This window comes from Hypomesus nipponensis, chromosome 27 (assembly GCF_054491055.1).
Source record: "Hypomesus nipponensis isolate SF chromosome 27, ASM5449105v1, whole genome shotgun sequence".
In the NCBI taxonomy this organism is placed as follows: Eukaryota; Metazoa; Chordata; class Actinopteri; order Osmeriformes; family Osmeridae; genus Hypomesus; species Hypomesus nipponensis.
The window spans coordinates 1017501-1032500 of NC_140387.1; the positions used below are offsets into that span (position 1 = coordinate 1017501).

At 52.5% G+C, this 15000-nt stretch overlaps 1 protein-coding gene across 3 annotated transcripts in view; it reads right to left on the minus strand.

Moving 5' to 3' along the window:
- The window catches only part of mtus1b (microtubule associated tumor suppressor 1b), a 33831-nt gene that overhangs the window by 7311 nt on the left and 11520 nt on the right, over nt 1-15000 (minus strand). For 2 of the 3 annotated variants that reach the window (XM_084693527.1, XM_084693526.1), the window contains 7 exons: nt 14437-15000; nt 12691-12904; nt 9952-10164; nt 9805-9858; nt 7889-8080; nt 7671-7778; nt 2106-2380 (listed from right to left, as the gene is read on the minus strand). The exon at nt 14437-15000 is cut by the window's right edge and continues 1431 nt beyond it. In XM_084693527.1, the coding sequence (XP_084549653.1) occupies nt 2106-2380; nt 7671-7778; nt 7889-8080; nt 9805-9858; nt 9952-10164; nt 12691-12904; nt 14437-15000 (1620 nt within the window). The remainder of the gene's footprint in view (nt 1-2105; nt 2381-7670; nt 7779-7888; nt 8081-9804; nt 9859-9951; nt 10165-12690; nt 12905-14436) is intronic. The other variant, XM_084693528.1, reaches the window with a different exon arrangement.

Genomic DNA, 15000 nt, shown 5'->3' on the forward strand with positions numbered 1-15000 from the left:
AGCACGCTAGGGCCTTTCTCCAAGTGGAACGTGGAGTCACGCTAACTCACATTCCTTCATTCACATCAACACCCTCTCTCACACACTCCAAGACTACACCCAGAGCTAATCCAAGCACATACACACATAACTCTCTCTCTCTCTCTTATGCTGACAGTGTGAAATCTTTCCAACACTGTCCAAAGTACACTCCCTCTCTTCAAAACAGAGTAAATGAACAATTAACTCACACACACACACACTCATCAAGGCCATGTTTTCTAGGAAGGTACAAAGCCCTTCATCAGACAGAGTAAGAGTGACATAACACACATGGAGAGAGAGAGAGAGAGAGAGAGAGAGAGAGAGAGAGAGAGAGAGAGAGAGAGAGAGCGAGAAGGGGGAGAAGGAGAGAGAGAAAGAGCAGGGGGAGAATAGAGTGAAGGGGGTGAGAAGAGGGGGAGAGAGAGAGAGAGAGAGAGAGAGAGAGAGAGAGAGAGAGAGAGAGAGAGAGAGAGAGAGAGTGAAATAAAAAGATGAGGGTAAACAGTCAGACCTTGGCTTTCTTCCTGACACGAGGAGCCCTCTTCTCCAGGGCCTTGCTATCAGCAGCCCCCATCCTGCCCCCGACACTGCTCCCTGCACCCTCCTCTAGTCTGACTCTCTACCTCCCTCCACCCTCTCTCTCCTCCTCAGCACAACACCTACAACAATTCATCTATTTCTCCCTTTCCTTCTCTCTCTCTCCTTCTCTCTCTCTCAAGACTAAACCCCAGCCTGTCCTGCTCCTAACCTCAGCCTTCACCCGCCCCCCGCCCCCCAGGACAAACAGGGGAGGGGCTTTGATAAAGGGGGAGGGGCCGGTGACACCTCGAACCAGTAAGATCCTCACAGGTGATATGCAGCAGCTAAAGCTTCCTCATTTTACTCCACCCCCTCTCCCTCCCTCCCCCTCTCACTGCCTCCCTCCCCCCCTCCAGGGTTTAACTGCAGCTGCTGCATTCCTTTCTCCTCCCCTCCCCTCCCCTCCCCTCCCCTCCCCTCCCCTCCCCTCCCCTCCCCTCCCCTCCCCCCTCCCCCCTCCCCTCCCCTCCCCTCCCCTCCCCTCCCCCCTCCCCTCCCCTCCCCTCCCCTCCCCTCCCCTCCCCTCCCCTCCATCCTTCCCCTCCTCTAGCTGCTAGATCACAGCAGAGAGGTTGCAGAGTGATCCACGTGAGCAGTCACTGTCCTCTCCACAGAACAGACATCAGTGTTTATGACAACATCGTAAACAAACACAGGGAGCTCCAACTGTGTTACCGCTGGTTACGGTTAGCCCTGGATACGGTTACCCCTGGATACGGTTGTGTGTGAGCATGTGGGAGACGTTAGGCAACAGCCGGCCAGGCAGTGTGTGTTCTCTGTAATCTGTTATCTCTGATAGCAGCTTGAGAACAGAGCAGTAGCTTTCTCCTTGAGTGATAACTACAGAGTGAGTGTGTTAGTGTGTGTGTGTCTCATGTGAGCAGGTCCCTCGTGTCGTTAGCCTGTCAAGCCTGACTGACAGTAAAGATACATTCCTAGTGAGTGAGAAGCACCTGTCATCTCTCTCAGGCCACCTTCAGCCACACCTTCAACCTAACGCTCCAATCCCTTAACAAAGAGCCAGGCTCTTTGTTGTTCCAGATATTTTGCATGTGTGCATGCGATAGGTTAGGGATGTGAAATAAAAATAACACAATGTCCTCAGTAGCTTCAGGCTGTCTGTCTGTATTTGTCTCTCTCTCTCCCTCTCCCTCTCCCTCTCTCACACACACACGCACCATCACACAGCTTCCTAATGTCCTCACCCAAACACATCTTCCTCCGTTAGCATGCTAACATGCTAGCATGCTAACATGCTAACATGCTAGCATGCTAACATGACACAGCAACAAACCACTTAGATAACTGCTGAGGTGAAACCAACACAGATCACATTATCACCTGCAGAACTAGAGGACCCACTCGTCCTAACACAGTCTGTGTGTGTGTGTGTGAGGTTTGGAATGTGAAACATGACGAACATATTTGCATATTACCTGCTAATATGCTAATATGTTAGCGTCCCCCCTTCCCTCCCCCACGAGGGTCCAGCCCAATCTCACCTCAGTGAAGAGGTGCTGGACGACCACAGCCAGGGCTTCCACACGTCTGTTCCCCTGGACCAGGAGCTTCCTGACCTGCTGCCCAGCGCTGCTCCTCTCCCCCTGGGATACCGCCACCTCCCCGGCCCCCTGCTCTGGAGCCCCAGGCCTGGGGGTGCGGGCGGGGCGCCCGGCCGGCCCCGGGGGTGCGGGGGTGGGCTCGGGCGGGGCGGGGGAGCTGGTCTGGACGGCGGGGGAGGATCTGGGTGGCGCCCCCCGCTGGCTGCTCTTGTCCACTGCAAAAGAACAACGACCGATCAAGGAGGAGGCAGCCACGTTCAGCATGGTGGGCACACACACACAGTCTCACACACACACACAAGCTCACGTAGAACACAAAATAAACACACTCGTGTTTGACCACGACACACACACACTTAAAGCACAAAACATATAAACCCCTCACATACACTCTCCTTCACACACACGCTCTTGTCTAGCTACGCTGCAGCTACGCCCTGCGACTGTTGACTGTCTGAGATGATGCTAAAGTAAACCTCTCTCTCTCTCGCTCTCTCCCTCTTGCTCCCTCTCTCTCTCTCCCTCCCTCTCCATCCTCCCTTTCTCCTTCTCTACATCTGCCCCTCCCTCCCCGTTCTGAGATGATGCTAATGTAACCTCCTCTCTCTCTCTCCCCCTCTCTCTCCTGCCCTCCCTCCCTAGTGACCAGGCCCAGTGCATGCTGGGACGGAGGTGTAATGATGGTCAGGGCACAGACCGAGAAAGTCCCAGAGTACATTAGGAGTGCATTACCATCACACACACTGCAATTAGGAAACACAGACTGTTTATCCATCCATCGGGCTCCCCTCTCCCCATCCCCCTCCCTCTCTCTCCCTCTCTCTCCCTCTCTCTCCCTCTCTCTCCTCCTCTAATCCTACTGAGGACATTCTAGTGGACAGATAGAGGCTGTAGAGATGAACCTTGTCCTCTCTGGTCACACTGCCCCCTACTGGTGTGTGTGTGTAATGTGTTTGTGTGTGTTCCCAGAGGGTGGGTGTGGTGAGAGCGTGTCTCCTACTCTGGGGAAGTTGAACCACTCTGTGATTACTAAAGGACAGACAGGGTGCTGATTACCTGACGTCTCTCTCACACACACACACACACACACACACACACACACACACACACACACACACACACACACACACACACACACACACACACACACACACACACACACACACACACACACATCCCAGAGTCCGGATGTCCCCCATGTCTGCTTTGATCCTTTGTTAATACTGGCGACCACATCAACCAGAGCACCACACGCACACACACACACACACACACACACACACACACACACACACACACACACACACATCCCAGAGTCCGGATGTCCCCCATGTCTGCTTTGATCCTTTGTTAATACTGGCGACCACATCAACCAGAGCACCACACGCACACACTCACACACACACACACACAGATCACTCACACCAGTGGGGCGAAACAAAAACATCCTCTCATCACACAAGTAAACACACACACACCCCTACCCACACAGTCACCCCCCCCACACACACACACCCCTACCCACACAGTCACCCCCCCACACACACACACACACCGCTACCCACAGTCACCCCCCCCCCCCCACACACACACACACACACACAGCAGCAAGGCATGTCCACCTCAGGAAACAGACCAGAGCCAGACAGTGTTCCTGCCCCGCCACTGTGAGACTGATAAGGGCCACCCTGGAGGGCCAAACCTGGGGTCCTGAGGACCTGGTTGGTCACAGCCTGGGCTGCCCACAAACATGCCTGCTCACAAATACTGACCTGATTCTAAAACTGGGTCAGTCGCATCAAAACAAACCTGTTCTCTGCCCGCCTCTCAGGGGATTTGTAAACAGGCCAGATTTACTCTCCACAGCAGAACATCCTCACCTACATTATGCACATTTTAGCCCATAATTTCATCCTGCCAGATTTCAACTTTTAATACTCTGATCAGTCCAACATCTACACATATCCCTCTTGCTGTCTCTCTCTGTCTCTGTCTCTCTCTCTCTGTCTCTCCCTCTCTCTCTCCAGACTAAGACAGAAGCAGCTACGAGGCCAAACACGAGCTGTTAAGAGAAACCGGCAGAAGGCCACAATGTTTTAATACTAAAATCCCAAAAAACTGATCCAAATAACAGCTCTCTAATTCAGGAAGAATAATTGATGCAGAGTTTGACAGAAATTTGTTTCATATCTACTTTTTATATATGGTCTGGAGTTAGATTAGTAGCATTAACATGCTAATAGTTAATGCCTTCCAGGCAACATGGTTAACTTGCCCCCCTGGCTCAGGCTATTGAACCGCACTACATGCTACCACCAAGCCACACGGGCAGAACACACACACACACACACACACAGCAGTCAAGGCCTACACAAAGCTGAAAGCCCCCAGCTAAGAAAAGAGACGGAGGCAACAATGGCGGCTGCCACGTGGGAAGAGAGGGGGGAGGATGGAGGGGAGATGGAGGGGAGATGGAGGGGAGATGGAAGGGAGGATGGAGGGGAGATGGAGGGGCGGAGCTCTGAGGGTGTTCAGGGGGATGAGGGTGTTTATCTACGAGTGTGTATATGTGTGTGTGTGTGTGTGTCGGACCTGCGTGGAACACCACAGTGCTCTTCTTGCATCCAGACAGGAGCTGCAGGTTCCGGAACAATCCTTTAGCTGTCAGCTTCACGTGGAAGTTGGACAGGGAGAGTCTGGGAGACCACAGCATGTCAGCTCCCTGGAGATACCTCCACCGTCCGGAGAGACACAGTCCAGGGGTAGATACCAGACCCCCCCCCCCCCCGCCAGGAGAGAACCCTCCTGGGTTAGGGTTAGCACAGGAACCACTCTCAGGCGTTCAACAACGAAAATGTCCAAAAAATGAGAATTTCCTCAAAAGGGAAAAAACGTTAAAGTCCAACCAGAGGGAAGGTTATGAGAAGAAATAACCTTGAAGCCGTGAGCGGGAGGGAAGGAAGTTTCTCACAAACAGCCGGCACCTCACACCGGAGTAGAAGGGAACCGTGGGCAAGACAACACGTCTCTGAAGCCGCAGCAATGGAGCCCTCAGCCAATAGGGAACAGAGAGAAAATGGCGCCAAAAATAGCCTTGTTTTTCTACCTCCTGCTTCGGTACTACCTCCACCTCTCCTCTCTTCCTCTCCTCTCTTCCTCTCCTCTCTTCCTCTCCTCTCTTCCTCTCCTCTCTTCCTCTCCTCTCTTCCTCTCCTCTCTTCCTCTTCTCTATTCCTCTCCTCTCTTCCTGTCCTCTCTTCCTCTCCTCTCTTCTCGTTTCTGAGCCAGTAGGAGGAAAGAGCGATCCAGGGAGAAGGAGTCTCAACACAACGATGATGATGATGATGAAGATAGAGTTCCAAGAGAATCAGGGGGTGCGACTATCCTCAGCGACACTCCGGAATTGGTCGACACCCACACACACACGGAGACGGTTGTGCCGTTAGCTTACACACACACACAGGAGGGGCGGGCTCTACTTCAGCATCTCTGAACACACACAGGAGGGAGGAGGGGGGAGGGGGGAGGGGAGGAGGGAGGAGGGGGGAGGGGGGAGGGGAGGAGGGGGAGGGAGGAGGGGAGGAGGGGAGGAGGGGGGAGGGGGGAGGGGGGAGGGGGGAGGGGGGAGGGGGGAGGGGGGAGGGGGGAGGGGAGGAGGGGGGAGGGGGGAGGGGAGGAGGGGAGGAGGGAGGAGGGGGGAGGGGAGGAGGGGGGAGGGGGGAGTGTGCGCAGAGCAGAGAGTGGGCGGGGTGTGAATCATGTCTTGGCTCTCAGGCGCAACCTACTCTCTTTCTCTCCCTCTCTATCCCTCCCTCGATACTCACACCCTCTCACTGTACCACATCTCTCTCTCTGGAGAATGGAATGAATTTAATGAAGAGAGCAAAGACATGACAGCATTAGAGAGACAGAGAAAGATGGAGAGACGGAGAAAAAGAGAGATAGACACAGGAAGAGAGAGACAGAGCCAGAGAGACAGAGAGAGAGACAGAGAGAGAGAGACAGAGAGAGAGAGAGAGAGAGAGAGAAAGAGAGAGAGAGAGAGAGAGAGAGAGAGAGAGAGAGAAGAGGTTGGAAGCAGCATTGTGGTCAGATCAAGGTTACAGCTGAGAGATAAAAGGAGAAACATCCCCACAGCGCTCTCTCTAATCTCTGTCTCTTGGCAGGTGCCCTGATAAACACAGTCGATAAGAGGAGGGGGAGAGAGAGGGGAGGAGGGGGAATTTGGGGGGGGAAGGGCGAGGACAGGTTGTGAAAGCATGGGTATAGATGTATCCCCTTCTCCTTCTTGCCTTCTTTCTTTTTTTCCTAACCTCATTTGTGTGTGTTATAAACCATCATTCTTATCACTCAATTGATGTTCTGATTTGTCATATTGTGCCTTGGTAAGGGTGCCATGGGTTAGGGTTAACTGTGTGAGGGGCTTGCTTTGTTAAAATATATCAAACTGTATTTCCAATAGCATCTTGTCTACCGTCAAAATGGAGGAAAAGACGGTTGATGTTTGACACACAGAGAGTTATAGAGACAGAACAAACACACTCACACACACACACACACACTCACACACGCACGCACGCACACACACACACACACTCACACAGCCACAAACACATGGCTCAGAATACTGATGAGCAGTATTGTTCTACAGTGTGGTTCAAAACAGCCAGCCCAAACACCCTAACCCACCCCCTCCCCCCTCCCCCCTCCCTCCCTGCCCATCATGACTGCTACATTAGGAGCTCCTTCACGTGGACTGAAGCACAGACACAGCGGGTCAGCACACTATCAGGAACTATCCAGTCATGCTAAAAATGGCCACTTCCTGATCCACATGCAGTGTCTCCTGGTTGGCTGTGTGAGAGAGAGTGAGAGTGTCTGTGTGTGTGGTTGTGTGTGAGAAAAAGAGTATGCTTGTGTGTGTAAATATATCTGGAGTGTGTGTTGGTTTCTGCATGCCTGTGTGTGTGAGGACATCTGGTATAACCAGTGTGTGTGTGTGTGTGGTGTGTGTGTAGTGTGTGTGTGTGTGTGGTGTGTGTGTGGTGTGTGGTGTGTGTGTGTGTCGTGCCCCAGTGACGGTGACAGCAAGTCTCGGCCTGGTGGCTCACCACAAGCCTGGTGGGAGTTCCAGTGGAGACCACAGAGGGGGGGCAGCCAGGCGCCGAAGCCCAGACCAGAGCCAGGCTGTGTGGGGAGGGATAAACCACAGCCCCAGGCTTCACATGCGGCCTCCACACGGCCAGAGTAGCTCAGTACTGAATGACTGAATCTCTCCAGAAACACAAAACATACACCTAATACTGATCCCATTTCAGTGTGTGTGCGTGTGTGTGTGTGTGGGGGGAAACCATTCTGTTTATATCAATAATTACAGTCAGGTTGTGTTTGTTTACTGAAAACTTGCTAACCAGAACCAGTCAGGCCAAACACACACACACAGACCCCTACACACACACACACACACACACACACAGACCCCTACACACACACACACGTCCATACCCAGGGCGGAGGCGGTGGGGCGGCTGAGTCTGGCGGAGCCGTGTCTCTGCAAGGCATTCTGGGTGTTCTTAGCTGCAATCTGATTGGTCACAGTGGGGGTCCTCAGTCCTGCAAACATGGAGCAGCCAATCACAACCCTGCTAGACTGGAACATGTGTAGACTAGACTGTTCACACACACTGTCTGTGGTGTGTGTGTCTCTGGTGTGCGTGTGTCACCTGTAGCAGAGCCCCTGCTCTGCAGAGAGAAGGCCCTGCTCCTGAGGCCCGGGGCACGGCCGGGAGCTCCAGAGGAGGGGGACGAGGATGGGGGCCGGGGGCCCTGGCTGAGCCCAGGAACTGCACTCCTGCTGGGACGATCTTCCACCTGGCTGCCCCCTGGAGCTCCAGGGACAGAGGACAAGGCCGGGACTGGGGAGAGGAGAGAGAGAGATAGAGAGAGAGAGAAGGGAGAGAGAGAGAGAGGGAAGAGGAGAGAGAGAGAGAGATAGAAGGGAGAGAGGGAAGAGAGGGAAGAGGAGAGAGAGAGAGAGAGAGAGAGGGAAGAGGAGAGAGAGAGAGAGAGAGAGAGAGGGAAGAGGAGAGAGATAGAAGGGAGAGAGGGAAGAGGAGAGAGAGAGAGAGAGAGAGAGAGAGAGAGAGAGAGAGAGAGAGAGAGAGGGAAGAGGAGAGAGAGAGAGGGAAGAGGAGAGAGAGAGAGGGAAGAGGAGAGAGAGAGAGAGAGAGAAGGGAGAGAGGGAAGAGGAGAGAGAGAGAGAGAGAGAGAGAGAGAGAGGGAAGAGGAGAGAGAGAGAGGGAAGAGGAGAGAGAGAGAGAGAGAGAAGGGAGAGAGGGAAGAGGAGAGAGAGAGAGAGAGAGAGAGAGAGAGAGGGAAGAGGAGAGAGAGAGAGGGAGAGAGAGAGAGAGAGAGAGAGAGAGAGAGAGAGAGAGAGAGAGAGAGAGAGAGAGAGAGAGAGAGAGAGAGAGAGAGAGAGAGAGAGAGAGAGAGAGAGAGAGAGGAGAGAGAGGTTAAAGACTAATTCCTTCTGTAAACATCAGGTACTCAGCGACAGTAAGTGGAATCATGGACTAGTCATGAAGAGTGTAAACACAGTTATCTGCAGTAGGAACTGACGTCTGGGTGCTAGGAGGAGGAGGAAGGAGTGTGTGTGTGTGTGTTAGCGCGTGGGTATCTGTGTGTGCGGGTGCTAATGAGACGAGCTAAGCATGAGAGAAATTTAAAATGTTTGTGTTGCTAATATGGAATGACTGGTGGACTAGACAATTACTGTAGACAGAGTGTGTGTGTGTGTGTGTGAGAGAGTAGAAATGTGGGTGTACATTTCAATGTAAATTCAGCATGCACATCGCCATAGGAACACAGACTCTCAGTCGTCATGTGGTCACCATGACAACATTACAGATCCTATGGCAATTGTAACTACTGCTCTGTTATGAGTCACCATAGAAAGATACAGAGAAGGGGGGGAAAGAGAGAGACAAGAGTGAAGAGAGAGAGAGAGATAGAGGGTCTCTTGTTGTCTAATCTAATGTTGTAAAGTTACTTCAGCTTTCAGAATGACCTTTTCATTTATCCACACCCTCATCCCTCTCTCTCTCCTTCCTCCATCCTCTCTCTCCTTCCTCCATCCTCTCTCTCCTTCCTCCATCCTCTCTCTCCCTCCTCCATCCTCTCTCTCTATCCCTGTGACAGAGGGCTGTCTGTTCTGTAACAAAGGCTACATTGAGGAGGTATTGATTTGTCTCAGTGGAGGTCAGGTGACTGCATTATTCTAGTTAGCTTGGATGAAGAGAAACATGCTCGCTCTCTGTCGCACGCTGACGCACGCACACATAGCTTGTCTGTCACTAAGTCTGCCCAGATGTGACCCTTGAACCCTAGACAGGAAATGAGAATGCCATGCCAACTGTGTGTGTAGGGTGTGTGTAGTCTGTGTGGTGTGTGTGTGTCTGCAGAATACCAGCCATGTTTCCAAGAGCCAGAAGCGACAGTGACTAATGCTCAACTCAGAGAGGGCAGACAACTGGAACTGTGCCACAGAATGGTACAGTATGGTATCTCTCTGCCTGTAGGTGTGTGTGTGTGTGTGTGCGTGTGGACAGAGCGCTCGTGGGGAAGGAGGAAGTGAGCTCACCAGAAACAGGAAAACCACACCAGTGGAAATTTTTTTTTTCTTTACGGGTGGGAACTGGATGAGAGAATGACAAAGAGAGAGAGAAAGAGACATAGAAATAAAGAGAGAGAGAGAGAAAGAGAGGGTGTTCTGCTGGTCAGGTCTCACCTCTGCTGGGGGGCGTGCCTACGTTGGTCTCGTTGGCGACGCTGCCTAGCGACGAACTGCTGAGGCTTGTGGGTAATCCCTTGACGGGCAGCTTGGAGGCCGTGGGCCGAGCAGGAGCTGAGCCGGGATTGGCTGTGGGTTTGGGGTTAGAGGTCATGGAACCCGGGGGGACCAACCCGGACGGGCGGTCTGTTGAGCGAGGCTTCACAATGCCTGGGGGGAGGAGTCACACAGAGGGTGTTGATGACATCACACAACTGCTGCTCAGTTACTGCAATACCAACACAGAGAGAGATGGAGAGAGAGAGAGAGAGAGAGAGAGAGAGAGAGAGAGAGAGAGAGAGAAATGGAGGGAGAGACAGGGAGAGAGATGCCGGAGAGAGAGGGAAAGAGATGGAGGAGAGAGGGAGAGAGAGATGGAGGAGAGAGGGAGAGAGAGATGGAAGGAGAGAGGGAGAGAGAGATGGAGGAGAGAGAGGGAGAGAGGGGGAGATGGAGGGAGATAGAAGCAGGAGAGAGACAGAACAATAGAGGGGGGAGAGAACACGAGAGAACTAGAGAGAAAGAGAGAGAGTGATAGGAGAGACAGAATAAAGTAGAGCTGACCAGAGTTCGTCAACTCAGCATCTATCAGCACATTTCAGAAAGAAGTCCATTCTCTGTGTCATCCCTCTCTCTACGCCTTCCCCCTAGAGTGTGTGTGTGGCTGCACATGTGTGTGTGATCTCACAGCTCTGGTTGAAGGCCATGGAAAGGAGCAGGGGCTTGTGGGTAACACCCCCCAGAAGTAGCTGACTCACACAGAAACACTGTCTCAGCAGGGGGATGCTTGATTGCTGACACAGTGTACTCCCCCATCCCTTTATGCCAGTAAAACACTGGACACCAAGGCTGTCTGAATGATACAGCCCTGTGTATTTAGTACAACAACCCTACCCAGCATCTCATTTGCTCGTATTAATGTCGAGTTTCAGCACAGCCACGCTCGGTGGGTTAAATCAAATGCGCCTTAAGTACCTTATCTGACTGACCAGAGGGAGAGCTCCTCAAGCAAGAGAGAGAGACAGAACGAGAGAGGGGGAGAGATAGAATGAGAGAATGAGGGAGAGAGGGAGGGGGAGAGAATGAGGGAGAGAGGGAGAGAGAGAGGGGGAGAGAAGAGAGTAGGGGAGAGAGAGCGAGCGAGATACGAGAGGGCGACAGAGATATATGGAGACTGATAGAAGGAGAGCGTCTGTTGTCTGTTCTCCCTCCGTTCCCTGTTCCCTCTCTTCTCCATGCCTGCATCCCACACACATCCTCTGCTTCTCACACAGAGAGATGACGAGTGTGTGTGTGTGGGGGGGGGGGCTGAGTGACTGTATGACCATAGAGAAAGAAAGAGACTAATCTGCATGAAGAGAAACCATATTTGTACACTTTCACCCAGCAGAATGTTGCCCTGCCCTCTGGTGGGCAGATTGAGCAGCACATATTAAAAACAGCCTTTTAATGTGGCCTGTCTAACAAGGTACATCACTGTGAGCTGGGTGTGAAACGTGCGTGCCTCTGTGTGTGTGTGTGTGTGAGTGTTTGGAGATTCAATAGGAGACATTTTTGGAGCTGTTCCTTCAGCTTCCCCACCAACATCAGAGAGAGCTGAGGGTTAGGACAGGTTCACGCTGAGTGTGTGTGTGTTCCAACTCCAAACAGGAAAGTTATTGTCCATCAGGAATCTGAGCTACTCCATGAGCACACACACACACACACACACACACACACACACCTCCGGCTGAGTCCTAACTGTTCTAAATCACACACTGCAGCCTGGTGATTATGGAAAAGAAGGGTTGGAAAACCGACACACACACAAGAACACACACAAACGTACATGGATGAAATGACATGCCATTGTACAGCAGTCAGACAACACCAGTAAGAAGCTACAGTGACTCTCACATCAGGATATGACCAATGTTACGTTAACTGGACACACACACACACACACACACACACACACACACACACACACACACACACACACACACAGGAACAGAACTGGCAGGGAGCCCCTCAGGGAAGGAAAGAAAGAAAGAAAGAAAGAAAGATCACTAGGATAGGAAATGTGTTTGCTACTTCCTCAGAGAGAGATGAGAGGGGGTAGTTGAAACCCGGTGCAGACCCACCCACACACACACACACACACACACACACACACACACACACACAGCCATATGACTGCATGCAGACATGGACACTGGGTCTCATTTGAAATGGCCTTTAAGGGCTCCAGTACATAGGGAGGTGAGGGAAAGGAGAGAGGGAGAGAGTTATGCAACACTGCGGAGCACTAAGAGAGAAACACCGTCTGGTGAACGACAAAACCTGCTGCAGTCTGAACTAACCCCTAACACACACACACACACACACTCCGGTCTTTCAAAAATGAGCTTACTGTATGTAAAAACAGTTCTGAAGACTTTCAGTACTGTGTACAGACATGAATTTAAATGTATGTGTGTGTGTGTTGGAATGTGCAATGAACTCTTTAACCTAAAGCTCTACAGTCTTAGCTTGCTCATTTCCTGAGTCTACTGCCACTACTACGACGAGGACTTTAACACACACACACATACGCACGCAGGCTTGCTTGGGTAAACAAAACACACTCAGCAGACAAGTTTCCACAAATCCCCAAAACTAGATAATCAAGAGAGTGTGTGTGTGTGTGTGTGTGTGTGTGTGAGTGTGTGTACTTACCCTGACTCTGTTGTCCTCTAAGTGGAGATCCACCAACCCCAATGCTTAGCCCATCCTTCCCCACCGACGAGGCACCGGCCTGGGGCAGCCGTGGTCCGGCGCCCCCCTCTCCTCCTGGAGGTATGGTGGTGGAGCTGGGGGCTGGAGAGGGCCCCACGGCGCAGCTCGCTCCCCAGGCCCTGCCCTGGGAGGGGCCCAGCTTGGAGGAGACCTTCTGTAAAAAGAGTTGCCGTTTAGTGTCCCAGCCCATGGAGCCCAGCTTGGAGCTACACACTGAGACCATGGTGTTGGCCATGCCTCAGTCAGGCAGAAGTGGAGGAGGGAAACGAGAGAGCAGGGGAGGAGGAGAGGGGGAGGAGTCAGGCAGGCGGAGGGGGAGGAGGAGGGGGAGGAGGAGGAGAGGGGGAGGAGTCAGGCAGGCGGAGGGGGAGGGGGAGGAGGAGGAGGAGGGAGGGAAGAGGAAGAGAAACCAGAGTGTACTGGAAGCCCAGAGGTAAAAAAAAAGAAGTTGCTATTGTGCTACATTCCCCCTGAGACGCGGCTGGGACCAGCCCTGTTCTCTCTCTCCCCTTTCCTCCCCCCCTTCCTCTCCCCCTTCCTCTCCCCCTTCCTCTCCCCCTGTCCTTCCCCCATCTCTCCCTACCCTTCTATAAACACGCTGCACACATGGAGCGAGTTAAAGACTCTGGAATCCGAACTTTAAAAAGAACAATTCTAGAATGGAGGTCCCACCAGTGATTCTTATGATTCTAGAACTGCTGGTTCCAGCAGTGAATCTAATGGTTCTATAACTATTCAGTGCTCAATTCTAAGAGTGTTCTTGTTAAGGAGGAAGGTTGAAACTTAGTGGTTGAAAAAATGTTAACCCTGTGTGACTAACTCACTTCCTGACTTCTGGAATGGATTCAAAGGAACAGTTTTTCTTTGTGTTTGTGTTTCTGCGCTGGAATGGTGAGCGTTTGTGAGGGAACTGACCCAGCAACACGTGCAGAAGCACACACACAGCCTTCTCCTGGACACTTACGTAAGCCCAGATGTAAAGACGTTCCAGAACGTTCAGGCGGAACTCCTGCTGTCATCCAGAAATTGAACAACAACAACAACAGCCGCAGCAGGGCAGGTCTGTGTGCGTGCCGTGAGGGCCAGGGTAATGATAATGTTGATGACAGATAATGACTCCTCTGACAGGCAGGCAGGCAGGCAGGCAGGCCACGCCCAGCCAGACTCCAGGCACCTGGTCCTCTCCAGGACCAACCATACCAGCACACACTCTCCAAGGGCCGGGTTTCAATATGCTGGGCAGGGTTGTTGTACTAAATACACAGGGCTACTCTAAACCTCCTTCCCTCTCCTCCATCTCCCCCACCTCACCTGGTAGAACTGGACTGGTGACAGCCATAGGGTGACACACACACAATGAGTCATGTTCTTAGGAACCAGAACCAGTCCAACTGCTGGAGCCTTTCTCAGTTGTAATCCTCCTTTTCTGTCACACCCGACGGCTGTCAGTCTGAGCAGCAGAGCTCTGGGCTGCTTCAGTCACCTGTCACTGCAGCATCATGTCTAATAGCTGCTTCACATGCAATCACAGCTAATTACCCAACATGAGATGAAAAAAGATGTTACATCTCTCTCGCTCGCTCGCTCACACACACTCACACCCACACACACCCACACACACACTCACACACACTCTCACACACTCACACACACTCACACACACTCACACTCACACACAGTGCTCACCATGCTGTGGGCTCTTCTGGGTTCTGATGGGGTCTTTGTCTCAGTGCCCTGGTTGGTAGTGACGTGGCTGTTGTTCTCTTTAGACCCAGCAGTGGAACCCTCCTGAGGAACCTCAGTGGAACCTTCTAGAAGCAGCTTCTCTCCATTTAGAACAGGCAGGTCCTGGACAGCCTCCTCAGGGGTCCTCTGGGGTCCCTCCCCAGTTGCATCAGACCCCAGGGAGCTGGTGGAGCTGGAGCATGTCTGATTGGCTAGTCCCACTTTCCTCCTCTGCTCTGATAGGTTGGAGACTATGGGCTCTCTGTTGGGATTGGGCCTGAGTTTAGGGACAGGCTTTAGAATGGCCACCTTGACCACCTGACCCATGGCCAGCCTCTGTCTTCTGACGCCGTCCGTATTCACTTCCTCCTTCCTGGAAAGTGCTTTCCTCTCATTGGCCGTGGGAGGTTTTCCCGGCGTGTGATTGGTGGTTTTGGGTGAGGCGGGGGCGGGCCTAGACTGGACCTTGGACTTGATGTTCCTCAGGTCCTGTTTGGGAAACCTCCTGACCTCGGCCCTGGTTCT